General features: G+C 46.6%; 1 protein-coding gene and 1 long non-coding RNA gene across 7 annotated transcripts in view; one reads left to right on the forward strand and one right to left on the reverse strand.

The window, feature by feature from the left end:
• Positions 1 to 563: 563 nt before the first annotated feature.
• On the reverse strand, positions 564 to 13847 carry LOC309335792. 2 transcript variants are annotated; one of them, XR_014153729.1, is made up of 3 exons: positions 13762 to 13847; positions 7336 to 7862; positions 564 to 1434 (listed from the first exon to the last, which is right to left on the reverse strand). It is a non-coding gene; the product is annotated as an uncharacterized lncRNA (long non-coding RNA). The 2 variants fall into 2 exon arrangements; XR_014153730.1 differs by lacking the exon at positions 564 to 1434 and having other exon boundaries at positions 5782 to 7862.
• Positions 8210 to 20843, forward strand: part of COL7A1 (collagen type VII alpha 1 chain) — a 106255-nt gene continuing 93621 nt past the window's right edge. For 3 of the 5 annotated variants that reach the window (XM_081850980.1, XM_081850978.1, XM_081850979.1), the window contains exons 1-6: positions 13754 to 13847; positions 16494 to 16674; positions 17892 to 18051; positions 18476 to 18569; positions 19955 to 20113; positions 20576 to 20739. In XM_081850980.1, coding sequence (XP_081707106.1) covers positions 13763 to 13847; positions 16494 to 16674; positions 17892 to 18051; positions 18476 to 18569; positions 19955 to 20113; positions 20576 to 20739 — 843 coding nt within the window. In that variant the 5' untranslated portion in view covers positions 13754 to 13762. Of the gene's footprint in view, positions 8339 to 13753; positions 13848 to 16493; positions 16675 to 17891; positions 18052 to 18475; positions 18570 to 19954; positions 20114 to 20206; positions 20343 to 20575; positions 20740 to 20843 lie in introns of those variants that run through there. The other 2 variants (XM_081850977.1, XM_081850981.1) reach the window with 2 other exon arrangements.

A 20843-nucleotide genomic window follows, 5' to 3' on the forward strand; every position in this document is an offset into this window, starting at 1 on the left:
TTAAAAAAAAAAAAAGTATTATGATGTTAGCATGTTGAAACTGGCAGGGTTTTCTCACAATATTGCACATTTCCCCCAGAGATGTGGAGTGGGAATGTGACATTTCTGAGCTTCTAGTGCCCCAGTTGGAGGGCACTATCTGTTCAAAAATGGCAGTGCTTTCATGGAATGCAATAGGATTACTTCTAAGTTTTGGTACATGAAAGTGTTTGTGCACATAAGAAAAATACAGAAGTCTTTCCACCCCCACCCCCCAAATTAAGCTTCCGTCCATTGTTTCCCACATAATTAAAGTGTGACAACTAGAAAAGCCAGAACAACGAGTTCATGAGTTTTTAATTGTGTGGCATTGGTTGATTTATAACCTATCAATTAAATTTGCATAAATTGTCATGTGCATTAAAAAAACACACCAAATATTCTGAAGTAAGAAGCATAATTTGTTTTTAGATGCTGTGCAAATGTCATCATCTTAGAAGAGACAAAATGCGAGAGAAAAGCAAGGCCAGTTCCTTTAAGATGGTGCCGTCTAAATTTTTATGAGTACTTGCATTAAATGACCAGATACTGTGAAATTTGGCCCTTGCTTCCTGCCTCTCAGAAGTTGTATGGTCTATTCCTTTACTAAATCAAGATTCTCAGTCCAAGCCTCCATATGCAAGGCATAAGCAGCTCTCCAATGTTGCAACAGCAGTCTTCTGCCCACAATTATGGCCCTCAAAAACCACAAGTGTTTGAAGAAATCATGGTAGGAGATGACTGGCAGTAAGGCATACAAATGTATCCAGGACAATTTTAATTCTGTGTTCTACTAATTTCCAGAACAAGGTGATGTTCAGGTAGCAGCACAACAGGTATTATTTTGGGTGTTTCTCCTGACCACAGTACAGCTATGTTTTTTTTACAATAAAAACCACTTTTAAAAGGTTAGACCAGACTGTTGTGTGGAATGTGCATAGTGAACCATTCACAACTAGCCATATTTTCATTATTTTATTCAGTTGTATTATTTCCTAGTAGCAGTCTACAAGACAAGTGAAGGCTGTAATCATAGACACACATATCAGAGTACATTGCCTGCCCTAGACAGTCTTGGATCTGAGCCCTACTTGAGCAAAGCTCTGTTCTGATTCTTTTTTCTGAAATAGAACATGGATATGGAATACATTCCACCCAGGATCTGGGTATATCTAATTCCACAACAAGATTCAAGACTTCTCCTACTGCATTTCCCCAACAGCTATACTTGAAGACTATCAAAGCAACACATCCACATTTAGGGGACCCCCAGACTGGTGTCTTATTGTGGGTGCATTCTGCAAGATGTTCTGGACACACAAATGGTGCATTTGTGGCGGGTTTATTCTGTGTTATTAGTTGTTCTGCAATGCTTCCCCAGTGCTACCACATTATTGTTGTCCGGAGGATCTATAGCTAAACAAAAGTGAGATAAAAATAAATCAGAACATTTGTCACATAAAAAGTTATAGGAATTAAGCAGCATTATAGGACATAACACCAATGGGAAAAGAAGCAGCGTGACAGCCCCAAAACTTTTGGAGCTCCAAGCGGTATTGAAAGCAGGATCTCATATAATAATAATAATATAACTGCCCTGATAGCATCGTGAGCACAAATACAGTGGTACCTCGGGTTACATACGCTTCAGGTTACAGACTCCGCTAACCCAGAAATAGTACCTTGGGTTAAGAACTTTGCTTCAGGATGAGAACAGAAATCGTGCGGCGGCGCAGCAGCAGCAGCAGGAGGCCCCATTAGCCAAAGTGGTGCTTCAGGTTAAGAACAGTTTCAGGTTAAGAACAGACCTCCGGAACGAATTAAGTACATAACCAGAGGTACTACTGTACTCTTGCATGCCTAATAAAAAGGACATCTGGGCGAGGGGGGGGGGTCTTCAGTCCAGCGTTGTGTTGTTGGGATAAGTCCCTGTTGCTTGCTTCTCAATTTATTGTAGTGGTAGCCATCTGAAAAAAGCAGAGTTGGTCTGATGAGAGAGGCAGATATGAAGAAAACTCATTTGTGTCTAGATCCCAGCCGATGCCTTCAGATAAATTTGCACTCAAAGAACCGTACACTCCAGCCACTCCGTACACTCTAGGCCTGAGGCCAGATCCCAAACTCTTGGCAGTCCCATCCATTCTTTTTTTTAATGAACTTCCCTCATTTAATTGGGACAGGCTGCCCTTCCTTTGTTAATTACACTTCTGAGCAGGAGGCTGTTTCAGTTTGGATGACCAGTCAGAGGAAGGCGAGGAGGTTGTTTCCATTACAGAACTCAGAAGTGTGTGTGTACTGTGTATACAGGCTGGCAATCTATGTGAAGGAAGCTGAAAGTTATTGTAAGTGTGTGAGCCTGTGGAACATTATCCTCCTCCAGAGGAAAAGAAAGATGATGATAGTCCTATGCAAGCAAAAACTAATGAGTTACCAGAATATGTTCTTAAGGGTGGATGGGATGTTGCACTATTGTCCCCCTTTTATGGTACAGCCCTCTTTCCCCAGTGAAATATCTTGAACCACCTTACCCTTTAATAAATAAAAATAATAAAGTATGAGCATGCCATTTAGACACACTTTGACAAAACTGCCTGCCTTAACATGATGCATTCTAACAACGTAGGTTGGGTTTCCTAGATGCAGAATTTGAGATAATTAATAGCATAGGGTTCTCGACACCCCAATGGCACTGATGTTTTAATGGTTGGTTTTTACCATAGCTTATTCACTGCAATGCATTCCAATTTGCCAGTCTTGCAAGAACTTCTCTCTGCCCTGTTATTATTGGGCAACCAAGTTTTTCTTCATTCTTGCATTAGAGGAAAATGGAGAGGAAGGCCAACTTCTTGTTTCCTTCTCTTTGTGAACATTCTCTTCTCTCAGGCCACGCTGGAAATGGAGCAGTCTGCAAATCCCCATGTCTTCCTGTTTGTTTTCTTTCTGGTGGTTAGCCCTTGGACAACCTCTTAATTCAACTCTGGAGCCATTTCCCCCAGCATTCGTTGACTAAGGACATTTTCTTTGTCTCTGGTGTCCCAACCTTTGCCACACTTTAAGCTGGGCATGCTAAAGTTCCCCAGATACCCTTGCAAAATGCATGGGAACCAGGATGTGGCAGAACAACTGAGCTCAGTTCTCTTTTGTCCATATCATCTTGCTTCTTTAGAACAGGGATGGAGAACCCATGGCCCCCTGGATATTGTTGGATTCCAACTCCTGTCTTCCCTTAGCATTGATCATGCTGCGAACTTAACATCACCTGGAGAGCCGCAGGTTCCACACACCTGGTGTGCATCCTATTCTCATACTTATCCAGACAAGAGCAAATGATGGAAGAAAGAACTTTCATTAGTTCAGCTATATCTATGTTCACAACCAATTTCGTTTATACTTTGGGTATCCATGATGCATAGCTGTCAGCTTTTCCCTTTTCTTGTGAGGTATCCTATTCGGAATAAGGGAATTTCCCTTAAAAAAGGGGAAACGTTGACAGCTATGCCATGATGGAACAGCTCTATCTGGTGAAATGCCACTCTTGGAAAAGTGATAAGCACTGCTCCTGCACACCCATAGGATAACATTATTTACGCTGCATGGGGATGCATTTGGAAAAATTCTACCATCTCTTGCTTTCATATTCAAAGTCACTAAAGTGTATTGGAGTACACATTTAATTCATAATAAATTCTGAACTAGTTGAAAACGCAAGTCTGGCAGTGGATTCCAGATAATGTTAAGGAGCTTACCATTAATCCACTTTAAATGACCATCAGTGCACCAGGGCACCACCTTCTTAACACATCTTAACTTTTTGTGTGCATGGCCAAGAAAGTTAAAAGGATGGTTTCTCAGTGTTATTAATAAAGCACCATCAATACACATGGCACATTGCAAGTGGACAGGTTTCTGACTTCAGGGTTGTTTTTATTAAAAAGCCAAAGTGACATGGATATTTCCTCCTCCCTTCCTAAGCCCAAGCCACCATTTTGCCTTTGTGAAACATTTCCAGAAAGCTTCTTTCTTTCTGTTTCTCTCTCCCCACTCTCTCTTTCCCCCACACACCTGGATCACTAAGCAGCCCCAATTTCTGTTTTATCATTACAGATCTTTCAAAATTCTGCTGACTGGTGAAAACACTAAATGGTGGAATAATCCTCTTCTCCAGGTAAAAACAAATATGCATATTCACATATTGGGAGGGGGAATGCCTGGATTATGTAGCAAATGCATTAAAGCTATGCAGCTATCATACAAAAAAAGAGGGGATTCTTTAGACAGACTCTGAATGATAGTTCTCTGTAGCAGGAAGTAGCAGTATTAAGGTTGCCTTCTTTACAATGAAGGCTAAGGTTAAGCCTAATAAAGGTTAAGCCCTGGCTACTGAGTGCAAGCCCTTACACCCTCTGCTGGTTGTACTGTGTCAGGCTTGCCTATAGGTAGAGGAAAGGAGGGAAGAGTGCTATCCTCCACCACCATGAGCTGAAATGTTCCTCCTCCTCATGGCTTCCAGGACAAACATCTGTCCTGCTGGGATCATAGGAAGCTGTCAGAGCATCATCCCATCTATCTAAGTATTGTCTATACCAGGCATCCCCAACCTGCGGCCCTCCAGATGTTTTGGGCTACAACTCCCATGATCCCTAGGTAACAGGACCAGTGGTCAGGGATGATGGGAATTGTAGTCCAAAACATCTGGAGGGACGAAGGTTGAGGATGCCTGGCCTATACTGATTAGCAGCAGCTCTCCAGTGTTTCAGGCAGTGTTCTCTCCCAGTTCCAGTCCCAGCCCTACCTGGAGATGCCAGAGATTGAATCTGAGACCTTTGGCATGCAAAGCAAATGCTCTGTTCTCATATGGGAGCTAAGTGTTGACACCTTAGAGCAGAGACCTGCATAGGTTGTCACCCTGGATATGTCCCTTGACTTCTGTTCCACCAGACTGAATGGAGCCCACCAGCCACACATGATGGCAGGCCATGTGCTTGATAAGCTGCTGCTTGGGGTGCTGGTTGGGGGCTTGTGTTCGACTTGCAGGATCAGAAGTTGTGCAGGCCTGTCAGAGTTCTGCATGGCTGGTTTGCATAACTGATGCCAATGTGAGCAGTGGTTTGCTCAGTGGCGATGAGTCACACAACATGACAATTTATATGACCATTTTCAGTGCAAGCAATGGCTCTTTCAAAAACAGATCCTCCCCCCTCCCAAATCTGGCTATGATACAAGGTCAAAAGGACCTAATGGAACTGCCTGTTCCCTAGGAAGCTGAACTCAAGATACTAGCTGGTCACAATCCTGGTGTACTATTGACTCTAGAAGAATCAACAAACCTTAAATATTTGTGTTGTGTCCCAGTAAGACTTAAAAGAGCTCTTGCTGTTCTAAGCTTGACCTGTGAAAATCAAAAATGGGAGTGGGAGTGATGTTGGCCCAAAGTAGGGTTGCTTCATGCTTAAAGGGGGTGGGGTTGGGGCTAGAACTGCACATCTAGGTAAGTGCATTTACATTATAGGTAAAATGAGGGTCTTCATACACAAAAGTGAGCATGTGCATGGAACCAGGAGATAGTTATTTCAGATGAATGAATAACATGAAAGTGATTTTGCATACATGACCAGAAATAAGGTCATTCTATTCATTGAATTTGCTTAGGTAAAAACCACTAGAATGTGATAAAGATCTTTCTGTTGTTTTAGAAAAAGGAGAGAATCCCTTTAAAAGACTCTGAAGGGGTTGGGCGATTCTCTCCACTGTCAAAAGAATTCATTACATTTTCTACACAGTATATTAAGGGAACCCATCAAAGCAATGCAAACATCAAGTTACAGATAACACTTGTTGCTCATTTATGATTTGAAAGAGATCACGCCTCTTCAGTCATTTTACAACACTGGATTCCAGAATCTAGAAGCCTGTGAATCTAGAAGCACAACACTCTCAAATCCACAGTTGAGCAATACTTTCCTTTGGTTCCGCAGCACCAGCATTCAAATTCTCCAGAACTCTTCACTGGGCTGATGAGACTTCTAGTCCTAAATGCCCTGAGAGCACCAGGTTGATGTTAAAAGCAGCAGATGGAAACCAGCAAAGGAAGGAGAAAAACTAGGTTGGATGCTGAAGCCACTATCTGCATCAGAACCCATTCAATGATCTCTATCCCGTGTCAAAGGTTCAGGGGTGAAAGCTGAAAGGAAATCCCCTTGTTGCCGGTCATCCAATTTGATTTGCATGTTGGCTACTAATAAGGTACTAATGGACTGTTGTGATGATTTGCTCCTTTGGCACATAGGGAAAAATAACTTTCATGACAAGAATCATGATTTCCAGAAGCACATACCTTGCTTGTTACAGAAAACCTGGTCCAAAGGTCTCGTGTTGTGGCTGGGAACAAGGGGTTTATCCTACACCTGAGTTTCCCCACTGCAAAGTTAGACCTGACTTGTACACAGAAAGGCAGAGTGGTCTGATATGCAAAGAGCTAGGTGTGCATCTCAAGGACCCGAGTGTTAGTCTTGCCTTTGCTGGGACCTGCATGCATGGCCTTCCAAAGCAGCTCACTACCGTTATTCCCCTCCATTGTGAAACTGAAATAATTATAGCCTATTCCCCTGGATTGTTGATATCTGTACTTGTTGTTGTTGTTTAGTCCTTTAGTCGTGTCCGACTCTTTGTGACCCCATGGACCAGAGCACGCCAGGCACTCCTGTCTTCCACTGCCTCCCGCAGTTTGGTCAAACTCATGCTGTTAGCTTTGAGAACACTGTCCAACCATCTTGTCCTCTGTCGTCCCCTTCTCCTTGTGCCCTCCATCTTTCCCAACATCAGGGTCTTTTCCAGGGAGTCTTCTCTTCTCATGAGGTGGCCAAAGAACTGGAGCCTCAGCTTCTCGATCTGTCCTTCCAGTGAGCACTCAGGGCTGATTTCCTTAAGAATGGATAGGTTTGATCTTCTTGCAGTCCAGGGGACTCTCAAGAGTCTCCTCCAGCACCATAATTCAGAAGCATCAATTCTTCAGCGATCAGCCTTCTTGATGGTCCAGCTCTCACTTCCATACCTCACTACTGGGAAAACCATAGCTTTAACTATACGGACCTTTGTTGGCAAGGCGATGTCTCTGCTTTTTAAGATGCTGTGTAGGTTTGTCATTGCTTTTCTCCCAAGAAGCAGGCGTCTTTTAATTTCGTAATAGAACTTTGGGAAGTATTGTGTGTGTAGCAGTACATCTTACAAGTTGCTGTCCCTTCCCGATTCGATTTGCTCTTGGAGCAAGAGGAAAAACTTAAGAGGCGATGAAAATAAATCAATAAATCAAATCCTTACCAAAGAAGAGAAGGCAGCCCCCCATCAAGGGGGAAGCTCTTGGGTGTGGCCTCGCCAGCTCCACTCCCAGCCGCCTGACACGCGAGAAGAGAAGCCGCCTCTTCCACCTGAGAGGGTCGGAGGAGGGGCTGACGGGAGGTGCGGCCCGCCGGCTCTTCGCCCGCTCCCCATTTTCCGACAGCCAGCCGGGGACTGCTTGAACTTAAGGGACTCCGGGGGAGCAAAAAGGCCGGAGCGGCGGCGGCGGCAGCAGCCAGAAGGAGGGGCGGACCCTCTGCACATACAGCCCCTTCGCGCCCCCCGCCCCCCTTGGCAACAGCGCCGCTGGGACTCCGTCCAGATTTCCTTTCGGCTGCCTGTGGAGAGCCGCTTGGTTTCCTTGTCTCTCCGATGTGCATCGCGGAAAGCGCTCAGGCGGGCTCCCGCTGAGGAGAAGGAGGAACTGCAGCGTTGCAACGGGAGTTGGCAGATTATGCTCACAAGCGGCGGCGGCGGCACCACCACCACCACCAGCAGGTAACTCCCGCCTTTCGAGGGGGAGCGGATTCCCCAGCAAGCGGCTCAGCAAGAGCAGCCGCTGCTGCTGCTTTTTCTTCCTTCCTTTCTGTGGCTCTGCAAGCCAGGTGGTGGCCGGTGCAGCTTTGGCTCCGGAGCGAAGTGATGCCGCCGCGTCCGGGCGCTCTCCCTGCCTCGTGCCGGAGGGGTGTCCTGCTGCCCCTCTCCGCCGGGGTTTGGTTCGGGGGTGCGCGCGCGCGTTGCCTGGGCTTCGTCCGCGCGCTCCTCCTCCCACGTGTTGCGCCAGCCGGGCCTCCTCCTCCACCTCCTCGGTCTTCCCGCGCTGAGGAACCCGCGGCCCTCCAGATGGTGGCTGAACTGCAAACTCCCATCACTTGCCTGACCCTTGGCGGTGCCGATGGGAGCTGAGGTGACGTCTGTCAACATCTGGAGGGCCGCAGGTTCCCTGCTCAGCGCGTTTACTCGGCCCTAAGTCCCGCGGAGTTCGGTAAGAGTGTTTACAGTTGCAGCCTAATTGCACTTACTGGAAAGCGCGTCCCCTTGAACGGAAAGGTTCAGTTTTGCTAGTGAGTGACGTCCAGTGTCTTTAATGGGAGGTGCTGGGTCTGAAGAGACTGGCATCTTTGCAACTTCTCTGCAATCCTACATGCATGGAGCTGGTTTGATGGTAGTTACTTAGTAGGAAGGAAAAGGCACTCTGCATGTGGTCAGAGGCAATTCACCCTCTGCATTCTGGCTGAAATGCTTCCCAAGATAAGTGGTGGCAGCTCAGAAGAAGCCCTCTCTTCGTCCATTTTCTTTCACAGTCTGCTTCTACTTCTCATCTGGTTTTTGTCCTCACCTGTGCACCAGCTGTTAATAGTTTTTTTAAAATAATAATAATAGTAATTGTTTTTCTTTCTCGTGCATGTTCTCTTGCAGCCAAAGGAATGTCAGCCCTCAGGCCACTCCAGGCAGGGAGTCTCTTCTGAATTCTATAATACGTTGCATTGTCAACCAGCTGTTCAGCCCCCTGGGCCTGTCCTTTTGACAGCTCGCCCCCATGGAGCAGGGAGGGCAGAGTAAATGGAAAAGGATGGAATCTTTGCACTAGAATCCCAAATAATATTGCATCAGGGTGGCATCTTTGGATTGGGGATATCATCACAGCAACCCTACGAAGTAGATTAGATTGGTAATCTAGGGAGATTTACTGAGCTGAACATGGATTCGCACCAGGTCCCCCTGATCCAACATTCTAGCCACTGTACTTTGTGTGATGATTGCAGGGGGTTGTCCTAGATGACCCTTGGGGGTCCCTTCCAATTCTATAATTCTACGATGGTAAGTCCCCCCCCGCCATGGCCCATAATTTGTATAACACCTTTTAAGGCTTGAGGCACACTGTCACCATTTATTCTCCTTTTACAGATTGGAAACTGAGGCTGAGGCCTTACCCAGATGGCCAATCAAAACACATGCTACCCACATTTCAGCCTTTGTGGGATTCTCCTGCTACAAGCCTCACATTAAAGGCAATGAAGTGATAGCCAGTCCATGAATAAGATGTAGAGGTGTGGGAGCCATATTTTAACATCTGTGCAGATGTACCATCTGGCTATGGAAACAGAGGGAACAGCCTTCAAAGAACTAAGGAAATCATCATTTTTAAAGCAAAAAGTACATGAAATGAAAGAGGACCATAGGAGGCTGACTTCTGCTAGCCCAGATTATTTGTTGTCCGGTACTGTCTACAGGCACAGGGTCTCATGCAGACAAGGGTGTTCGGCGGGGGGGGGGTGGTCCGGCGGGGGGGCGTTCGGCGGGGGGGAGGTTGACAAAATGCTGACCCCCAATTGGCGGCACCCCCGGGACGTGTGCCATGCCCCTTGGGACGCGTGCCACTCCGGGTACTGGAGCAGGTTGCTTCGCCTCTGCATGCAGAGGTCTTTCCCCATCATGTAATACTAGCTGGAGATTCCAGGGGTTGAGTCTGGGACCTTCTGCATGCCAACCACATGCTCCACCCGTGAGCTGTGGCTCCACCCTCCATCCCATACACCAATGCTGCAGGGTAGAGGGAAGCTTTGTTCACTATAATTAGAATGAATGCAATAACTTTTTTAGGTGGTGGTGTGGAAATTACATTTTTCCCTGTGGTGTGACAAAAAAAAAACACCAGAATCCAAGCTGCAGAAATGCAATAACTCTGCAACACATAAGGAACAATAATGCTAAAACAATCATGCATTTACTGTGGAAAGGACTCTGAAAGTTAGCAACTTTCCAGGACTTATCTTGTGGTTTGTGGCTGAGCTGGAACTTCAATCCGACATCATATGGTAATGCTGTCCACTGAATGCACTTGCTCTTGCCAAGTCAAAAGCAGTTTCCTGAGGCTATGAATATTAGGCCAAGGTGACCCACCTGTTCATGCATATTGCTTTCAGGACTCTAGTGGAAGACTGGAGTAAGTAGCAGTTAGGCAAAGAAAGTGGAAGGACTCCAGAGTGACGCTCTGATGATTTGAAATAACTTTCTGGCATGGTTTTGCTCAATGTGGAAAGGGGAATCCCCATATTCTATCTAGAGGGTGGGTCCCATTCCTGAGTCTCTGCTCACTTCGGTTACTGATCTTGCATCTTTCAAGGTCCAGAAAGCCTCGCACAAAACCCAGAGCTGCTCCAGTGAAGTATGCCTTGGCACCTGTTTTAACTGTAAAGTGTCAGATGAAATATGTGCCCAGGGGGAGCTTGGAGGCAAAAGGAAAGGAAAATCCAAGGCACTAGAAAACCCGGGAACTTAGGAGTAGAAGCACAAAACAGGGAGCAAAAAGCAGCTGGAGGAGAGAGGTGCTGTGAAGGGTTGGGCAGCTGTGCCTAGGGTGGCAGGTTTTACTGTCTGTACTGTACACACCTTTTGCCCCAAGGCTGAGATCTTTTCTCAGCTCCTGCAAAGCTATTCAAAGACACTCATTTGGGAGCTTGTTTGCCTTTCACAAGGGCTGCAGGGGATTAGTCTGAAGATGTGTGGTGAACACGGACTCCTCTGGATGAGCAGGACATGAAAGGGGTGGGAGACATAGAAAAGCACAGTTTTTACACTTATGCCTGTGTCTGTTCTGTCACACCTACACAGATGTATGTGCTCAGTCTGTTCTGTGTGCGCATGAAGCATCTTAGATAGTAATATACGCCGTTTGCATGCAGTGAATCTCCTGACACTGCAGGCACTGCGATCTCCGTCACCGTTAGAATTGCATGTGGACAGTGATGTGTGTGCAACTTGCTGTGAGGCTGGCCCCAAAATTACTCAGGAGAACAACATAGTCCTGGCACTCTACTTGAGTCATGCATATGTCATTGTGTACAACGGTGCTTCCTCTTTGATGAGTATGCCTGGTATTAAAATGGAAAGAATCCCCAAATGTGTAAATGTGTGGTACTTGGGAACTTAATCCCTTGGCACGAGAGCGAGCAGTTCCATGAATGGATCACCCGGCATTATTTCCTTTCCTTCCCCCCCCCCCCCAAAAATGGCTTGGGATGCATGTAGTTTGGAGTAGGACTATGGGGCAGAGGGAGTTTTAACTCTTTGCCCCTGCACCAACCATGCAATGCAAATGTATCGCCTCCCTAAAGCTGCTGTTAGCATCAGAGAGGAAAAACATACAGACACACAAACTGTACCTGTATCTCTCCCCCTCTCCTCCTCCTGCCACAGCTCCATTCCAAATTTGGGCGTGGCTGTTTTTTAGAAGAGGAAAATTGCACTGGGACTTCTGTCACTGACAGTGTAATCCTATGCAGAAGTAAGTTCTATTGGGTTCAGGGAGATTTATGTTCAGGAATATGTGTGCAGGATTGCAGCCTGAATCTCCCATGCTGACACTAGTTTAGCCTTCTGGTGCTTCTGTAGGACAAGAGCAGTAAAGCCAGGGCTTAAAATTTTTTTAGACCATCTAAATTCTGAGCAACCAAATTCTGTGCTAAGAAAAGCTGAATTCTGTGACTAGTATGAATTATGAACATTTTCATAATCTATCCTATTCTACCTAATTTGTTCTGTTGGTTTTTCCCCTCTTGCGGGAAAAAAAATGGCTTTGATGGAAGCCCTGACCTCTGAGCACTGCAACTTTTGTCCAGCCACCTTTTGATATTTCAGTAAGTGTTTCCCACATTCCCTTGAGCATCTTTACAGTCAAAAGGGCTGGGAACTTGCAGTTTTTAAAAGGAAAGCTAAGACTGTCAGCACGTTCAGCCAAAGTTACATTTTTCTGCAGTCTTGTAAAACCACAGAGTAGGCATAGCACTGAGTAAAGCTCTCAGCAGCAGGCGTGGTTCTGGCTTGGCACGTAGGAGACTTAAGGTAGTTCAAAGAGGGAAAAGTATTCGACTCTGCTGCTTACCTTTCTTTTTCGACAGGGAAGACCTATCAAAGTGTGCTCCAAACCAGCTGAACAGCTATGATGCATTGACCCTGTTGCAAAAAAAGAGAGGATTGATATCTTTTGTGCAACAGTCTTTGAATGATCCAATCCAGTATAGTAGGTGTGTGTTTGCAGATCTTGGGCCTGAAGGCTGATGACGACTGTGGCCTCATCTGCACAGTACAGTTAAAGCAGCATTATGCCACTTTAAACAGCCCCCCCCCCGAATCCTGGGAAGAGTGGTTCATTAACAGTGCTGAGATTCCCTGTTCCCCTCACAGAACTACAATTGCTGGAGTGGTTTTGCACTTAGTCCCTTTTCCCATGGAACCCTGGGAATTGTAACTCTGTGACAGGAATGGGGAATCTCCTAACAACTCTCAGCACCCTTAATGAACTACACTTCCTAGGATTCTTTGGGGGAAGCCATGACTTTTGGAAGTGGTATGATGCTACTTCAAATATATAGTGCAGACAGGGTTTATGGGGCATAATCCACAACACTGAAGAATGTCAATAGGCATCTTAATTTGTCGGTCTTATGCCTGTTATAGCACAGCTGCAGAGCTTGGGTTGCCATAGGCATCCCATTTACAATTAATAATATTAACTATGCAAAAACAAAGTACAAGGAGGTCTCTTGTCTGACTCTTCCAGAAGTACTTGATTGCTGCAAAGTAGCACATAGCTGGCCAGGAAGTTGATGGTCTTGGAATTGAGACAGGCTTCTGGGAGGTAGGGGTTTCCAAGCTGCAATTGTACTGCAGGAGCTGAATGCAGCGCTATGATAATTCTCTGTGCAACTGACACCTCCAGAGTGCCAGCCCTTTCCTATTTATACAATGGTACCTTGGGTTATGGGGACGCGGGTGGCGCTGTGGGTAAAAGCCTCAGCGCCTAGGGCTTGCCAATCGAAAGGTCGGCAGTTCGAATCCCCGCGGTGGGGTGCGCTCCCATTGCTCGGTCCCAGCGTCTGCCAACCTAGCAGTTCGAAAACACCTCCGGGTGCAAGTAGATAACTATTTCTGGGTTAGCTGAGTCTGTAACCTGAAGCATCTGTAACCCGAGGTACCACTGTATGTCATACCAGGATTTTCATTCTGTTCTTTGGTCATCTCTTGTTAACGTACTACATACTTCCCATAGGTCAGCCTTTCTCAACCTGAGGGTCCCCAGATGTTGTTGAACTACAACTCCCGCCCCCAGCTAGCAAGGCCAGAGCTCAGGGATGATGGGAGTTGGAGTTGTAGTCCAACAGCATCTGGGGAACTACAGGTTGAGAACTGCTGCTCTAGGTGTTGCTGTACTATGGCTCCCATCATCCCTGAGCACTGGTCATGTCTTTATCATGCTTGCAGTCGCCAATACCAGTGTGGATGACTAGAACTAGGACTGTCAAGTGAGGTGTTGCTGTGATTTTGAAGCAACTTGCAACTGCTCTTGTTACGTTCTTGCCTCCTGAGCCATCGTCTTTTCTCTTGTTCTCTTTTACAGACTCCCACAATGAGAGGGGAGATGCTGTTCCTCACTGCGCTCCATGCCACGCTCTTTGCTTCAGCGCAAGTTATGGCTCAGAAAAGGGAGAGAGGTAGGTGGATTGTGACATGTGTAACACTATGGAATGGTTCCATAGCTCAGAGTACGTGCTCAGCATCTGAAAGAGCAGGGCCTGGGCCGGGGGGTGGGAATCCTCCAGTAGAGACCTTTAGGGCCACTGTCAGTCAGAAGACCAGGGCTGGTCTACCTCAATGTAAGGCAGCTTTGTGTCTTCATCTGTGCATGCTAAGAACATTTTTTAAAAAACCCACACGGGTGCTATGCAACTATATGGTTGCACAAGCACAAGGATTAGCAGTAGCACAATGGTTCCCCCCCCCTCTCCTCCAGCCCTGTGCACCCTGCCCCATACCCAAATCTGTTGCAGAAGGTTGGAGGAACCCTCAGAATACATTTGGGAAAGGGAAAAGTAGGAGAATGTTCTGTTGTGCAAAGAGAATTTTTTGTTCTGATGGAACGTTCTCCTTAGCACTACTTTGAATACAACACCTGCCAGAGTCCTGTCCCAAGGATCTTAGTCTGCATTCCAGCAAGAGAGAGTGAAGGGAGAGGAGAGGATAGCAAAAAAGGGGGGGAAAGGGTGAAGGAATGGAATAGGAGAGGTAGTGCTTCTAGCTCTACTCGGAGGCTCATGCTAAGGGTGAACTTGGTTTGGCTGCAATGCCCTCCTGGAATGAAGATAGAGGTGGCATATGCATAGCTCTGACTCTCTCTGTTTACCAGAGACAGTCCCTGTTTTCTGATTTCTTTTGCTCTGGTGAAGCATTATCTCTGCATTGCAACCTTTGGAAGATGACAAAGATGGCTACCTGCAATGCACTAGGTCCCTTAGACACCAGAGAAGCTGTGAACAGAATAGAACTGCTTGCCATGCTAAGTTGTGCCTTCCCCATTCCTTTATCATGGGAATGCAAGGGACATGGTGTTGTGGAAGCAACTCTTTTGCGTGCGTAACCGTACTGCCTGCTGTGCCTTCATTTATTCATACCTTGAGGAGAGCTGTGTATTGCCTGCTGTGCCTCTGCCTATGTATCATTTGCATATGTATCATACTGATTTGAGCATTAAAACTTTTGGAAAGAATCAGCACCTGGGTTCGTGGACTTTAGCTAGGGTGAACCAGGATACCTGGTGTAAGCAGCAGTGAGGCCGCTGGCAGGAAGTTGGGTGCAAAGGTGTTCCTTCTCACCCATCTCTCCTGACCCCTTCCTGACCTACTTACAGTCTCCAGGCATTTAACACCCTGGCTTTGAAATAAGCTGGGATTTGTTAGGCAACTTTAAACCATGGTTTAATGCTGGCTTCTGGCCCTCACTTCTTTAGAAGCATTCAACCATAGTTGCCAGCTCATGTGTAACAAAGATATGTTCATGTCATGAACCTGTCATGCAGGGTGAACACTGCTTGCACTACCTAGAGCTACCCACCTGTCAAATGCGTGACTTTGCAACTCTCCCTTCACTCCCATTTTAAACATCAAAATCTCTGGTCCAGAGGTTTCCCACCCATGCTACAGCATGACAAGCGGTTTGATGGTTCCACCTATCCTAACCACAACTTAATACTGATAATTGCTCTGGCTTTGCTTCGAGATAGTTTGCCAAAGGTTTTGTTTCATGTTGGAGTGTTTATTTTGCTGAGAAAGGTCTATTGCACTTAGTGACCTTTCCTCTTCCACCTTTTCTCATCCTTCTCTCTTGCCTGAGAGCTTCCAGATCAAAGATAAACATGCAAATGTTCTTGGCTACCTATCTAAAGTTTCTCTGTTCGCATTCATGTTCCATTCAGTGTCCCATTGGTACCAATACACTCACTTCCTCTTGATATCCAAGGAGAAGGAGTTCATAATTTTAAAAACTGATTTTCCCCTTGAGGAGCATATTGTGGCTCCATTGAGTGGAAACTGAGCATCTTATAGCTCCACTGAGGTGTCAAGGACTGGCTTCTCTGCAAGTGTTTGCAGGTAGGCTTGCACTTTCCCATAGCACCTGGCAGCAGGAGAGATTAAAAAAAAATATTCAAAAATGTTGGGCTCCACTCCCTAACTGTGTGTCTGGGATGAAGCAAAGGAATTTACCATGGTCCCTTTGTTACAGAAAAAGACACTCCTTCTCTATTCACCTCCTAAATCAAAAATCATGATTCTAGATATTTCTTTCCCCATTTCAGGTGTGCCAGTTATTAAGCCAGGACTTGCTGTCTCCTCTTTCCCCTCCAGTCCTTCCATAGGATGGGGACTTGGGAATTTAGAGGGCCAGCTATGGACTTGATGCACAAAGAGGGAACGAGTCTGTCACCCTCTTGGAATAGGAATGGTTCTGTCTGCCCCTGTGGGAGCTGAAGCCCCAAGCTATCTCTTTCTGATGACTTAACTTTAAAGGAATGTGGTGTGTATGAGGCACTGAAGTAACTCCCAGTGTAAAGGACACCTGATGGGTGTGCAGATATGTTTCTGTCTGCTTTGTGAGTGGCTGTGAATGGCAGCAGTGAATGCAACGCCAACCTGAGAATACACAGCCCTTTCTCCAAAAGGCTTCTGGTACGGGCTTTCGGCCTGTATAGAAGCAGGGTGCAAGGCTGGCCATACCCAGCCTCTGACCCCAAAATGGGATGTCTATCATGTTTCTGTATTTCATGTGATAGTGAACCATCTGAGCCATGGGTTGTTGTTTTACAGTGGTCTGCTCCAACGTCTACACGGCCGACATTGTGTTCCTGGTGGACGGATCCTCTAGCATTGGAAGAGCCAACTTCCAAATGGTCCGGAACTTCATGGAGGGGCTGGTTGCCCCTTTTGTCAATGTAGTGGGTGAGAGAGGGGTGCGCTTTGGAGCTGTGCAGTACAGTGACGAACCCAGGTGAGTCCCAGTCTCTCTGTCCTCCAGTAGTATTTGCAGGAGCTGCAAATTCATGGTAGATGGGTCTATCCAATGGCTGCGGCTGTCATATGGGACCTCTCTGATCAGAGGCAATGTATTGATGAATACCAGGTGCTGAGGAGGAAAAACCACAAGGGAGGATCCTTGCCTTCGTGCCCTGCCCATAGGCTTTCCAGAGGTGCCTGATGGATGACTGTTAAAAAGGGCATGTGCGCTGGCCCTCAGCCTGATCCAGCAGGGCCTTTCTCATAGTGCAGGTGGCTAACTTGTGACCCTTCAGGTCTTTGTAGTTGGACTCCTACCAGCCCTAATCTATATGGCCCAACAGTCTGGGATGATGGAAGTTGAGTCCATCAACATCTGGCACCCCTGTCTTATAGGCTACTATAGAATAGCCTTCCTCCAACCTGTTGGATGTTGTTGGACTCCAGCTCACCTCAGACCTAGCCAGCCAACGGCCAATTGTTGAGGATGATGGGAGTTTCAGACCAACAACATATTGAGTCCACCATGCTGGGGGAAGTGTTCTAGAGCTTTCCATTGTCATAATGTAGATTTGTGCTCAAAGTTCTCTGCATTCCTGCAGTATGATCCTCACAATGCCCAAGGGAGAGAAGGTGCTTCTTATTCACAGAGCTGACTAATTTAATAGAACTTCTGTACAGAGCTTCTTTTCAAATAGGCATTTGGCTGATTAACATTATATGGCCTTTTAAATGTGTCTGTGGGAGGAGGGATATTTGTTTGTTTTGCCTTTGTTTTATTATGCATTTTGTGTTTTCATTTTGCATGTTTATGTTGTGAACTGCCTTGTGGTTTTTGGATGAAAGGCGTTATACAAATTCAGTAACTAATGATGATAATAGTAATAGCTTAAGCTGGCTATAAAAATGGCTAGGGTGTCTTTTTTTTTTTACTTTCAACTTGAGACTTTAGCTCTTTTTTCAAATATAAAAGACACCTGGATTCACAGCATGGTCTCATTTTCCTTTTCTGAAGAGCCAACCACTCCACTTACACCTGGAGAAACTCCACTGGGAATTTCTGAAAAACTTTTTGGTGCTGCACAAAGCTGCCCATAAAGAAATGGTGGCTCATTCGGTGGACTCCACTCAAGAGATGGGCTGGCAGGTCCTGTGACTTTTACTCCTGCCTCCTGCCTCCTCCCCTGACCTTTCCTTTCGTTTTGATCCCAGGACCGAGTTCACGTTCTCCACATACCGCAATGGGACAGCGGTGATGAGGGCTGTCCGAGAGATGGCCTACAAGTCTGGGAACACGCGGACAGGGGCAGGCTTTCGCCATGTGGCAGATAACTTCTTTGGAGCCAGTCAGATCCGGCCTAATGTTCCAAAGGTACCATGAGAGAATGTCTTCTGCTAGATCAGAGAGAAGGGTGGCTGGATGGGTGGGAAGTCAGTAGCCAAAGCAGCAGGGTAATATGCTGATGGGACTTCTTAGCCTCCTGGTGGCCTCTCTTTTGGGTTCTGGCAGTGTTGGAGCATGCATGTTATGAAGCTGAATAATTAGCTATCACTCTCTTTGGGAAGGTTGAGAGAGACAGAAGGGGGGGGGGCTACCCCCAGGCTGTGATGATGCACATTCCTTTAAAATAGGTTGCATGCGGCAACCCCTCACCATTCCCCCTGCATCTGAGCTACCCAGCTTAGGTGAAGGATCCAAAAAGTTTGCACCAATGTAAATTCAGAAAGAGGCACTTTGCTACAACCCCTTGTTGAGGGTACCTCCATGGCTTATAGCTTTCCCTTCTCTGCATCAGATCTGCATCCTCATCACAGATGGAAAGTCTCAGGATGAAGTTGAGGGGGCAGCTGCAAAGCTGAAGGATCAAGGCATTAAAGTCTTTGCTGTGGGTGAGTGGCTACTGCATTCAGGTCCCATGAGAGATTGGGATCCAGGAAGGTCAACATTCGCGAGAACTTCTCCCTTCCTCCATCCCCCATACAGTCGTATCTTCCCGTAATCTCTGGCTCCTACAATCTGCTCCCTCACCCTTCCGCTGGTTCTCTGTATGAAAAAGCAGAGCTCGGTGGGTGATGCTGGTTAACATCTATACCAGTTCCTACTTGCCACATGAGGAGGCCTAGGCAGGGAACAAGGACTTTGCAAGCAGGTGATGAGCCTCCTAGTTTTGTTATCCCTGGCAATCTTCCCTCTCACAGATGGCACATGTACCTGGGGTGAACATGTGGAAGTGGTTGGCTATTGTGAGAGCAGGATGCTGGATTAGATGGGCCATTGGTCTGATCCATCAGGGCTCATATTATGCTTTTAACATTTTCAAAAAACCCCAATAAGAAGCTTTTTTTTTTTATAAACCCCAAATGTTATACAGTGGTGCCTCGCAAGACGAAATTAATCCGTTCCGCGAGTCTCTTCGTCTTGCGGTTTTTTCGTCTTGCGAAGCACGGCTATTAGCGGTTTAGCGGATTAGCGGCTATTAACGGCTTAGCGGCTTTAAGAAAAAGGAAACAAACTCGCAAGACGTTTCGTCTTGCGAAGCAAGCCCATAGGGAGATTCGTCTTGTGAAGCACCTCAAAAAACGGAAAACTCTTTCGTCTAGCGAGTTTTTTGTCTTGCGAGGCATTCGTCTTGCGGGGCACCACTGTATCTCCACAGTGGTGAATTAATAACTCACATATGATTTTGAATGTTGAACACGTGCAATTGTCCCTTCTTCAACAAGCCATGAAATATCTTGTGTTGGCTGTAGCATTGCATGAGGGTACAATGCTAGCCTGTTTGGGTCCGTTACAATTAGGAGAGAAATTGGCACAGTCCTTGTGTGGGTTGCAGGCACTGCCTGTACCTGTCACTTACAGCAGCCCTCTACTTAAAGTGCTCACATGGTGGCAAGGGGAGGGCTGTAGCTTGGTGGTAGAACATCTGCTTTGAATGCAGAAGGTCCAAGTTTTAACTCCTGGAATGTGAGGAATTGAGGAATGAGAATCTCCTCTGTCTCAGACTAGATAGTAGCTGACTGCTCATTGTAGGCAATAATCATCTGCCCTTCACTGTAAACAATACTAAGCTAGAGTGACCAATGGTCAGATTTCCTATGTTCTTGCCTTAGCCTGTAATCAAGGGCCATTATGTATCCAGGACTATGCACAGAGAGGACCCAACACTCCAGTGCATGGAAAAGACAGAGGGTTAGGAAACCCCAAAGAAGGGAGAAATGTGGGTCTGAAGGTGGTTGAAGACGATTGTTACCAGAGTCCTCTGTTTCCCACTCAGGCATCAAGAACGCGGACAGCAGCGAGCTGACCAAAGTGGCTTCCACCCCCACGGAGGATTATTTCTTCTTTGTCACTGACTTTAAAATCCTCTCAACTCTCTTGCCGCTGGTGTCGCGGAGGGTGTGCACCAGCACCGGGGGCATCCTACAGCCAGCAGGTAAAAGGTTTGGGGTGGGGTGCAGGTGCCGCTCAGCTTTGAAGTGCTGCTTTAGTCCTGATTCTCTCTCTCTTTCTCTGGCAAGGGTTGCAAGGGGTTAATTCCCAGCCTGCCCTGTTTCCATGGAAATGCATCAGCAAATCCTGGAGGAAGCTCCTGATCTAATCAATGTGATACTCCACCAGGAACCCTGACCTAAGCTCAGTGTTGGTTTAACCTCACCCTGCGGGTGGGTAGCATTCAATCTTCTTACCCTCCAGTGCTTGCTGGTGTCAACATAAGTTGCTCATCATTCTACAAATCCTTTCAGCTTTTTTGTGTGGGGGGGGTTGGGGGGTGAGGAGGAACTGCTTTTCTGAAATTCTTGGCCTTTGCTCACCTTACCTTCTGGGCCTGTGGTGAGCTGCATGTGCCAGCAAGGATCTTGATTTATTCTCTCTGTTTCCTCCCCTCCACTTTAAGGTACAGAGACATATGGTGGCCCCTCGAATTTGGTCTTCCTGGAGCAGGGAACAGATATGCTGAGGATCCGCTGGACAGCGGCTGGTGGTCCTGTAATAGGCTACAAAGTCCAGTATGTGCCTCTCACAGGCTTGGGGCAGCAAATAACAGCTGAGAGGCAGGAGGTGAGGCTTCCCCTTTCAGCGCAGTCCTAGGTGTCTTTACCTAACTGTAAGTCACAAAAGGCAGGCTAATCCTAACTCCCCACTGATGGGGACCCTGTGGAGTG

The sequence above is a fragment of the Podarcis erhardii genome (genome assembly GCF_964252035.2).
Source record: "Podarcis erhardii genome assembly, chromosome: 2".
Classification (NCBI taxonomy): domain Eukaryota; kingdom Metazoa; phylum Chordata; class Lepidosauria; order Squamata; family Lacertidae; genus Podarcis; species Podarcis erhardii.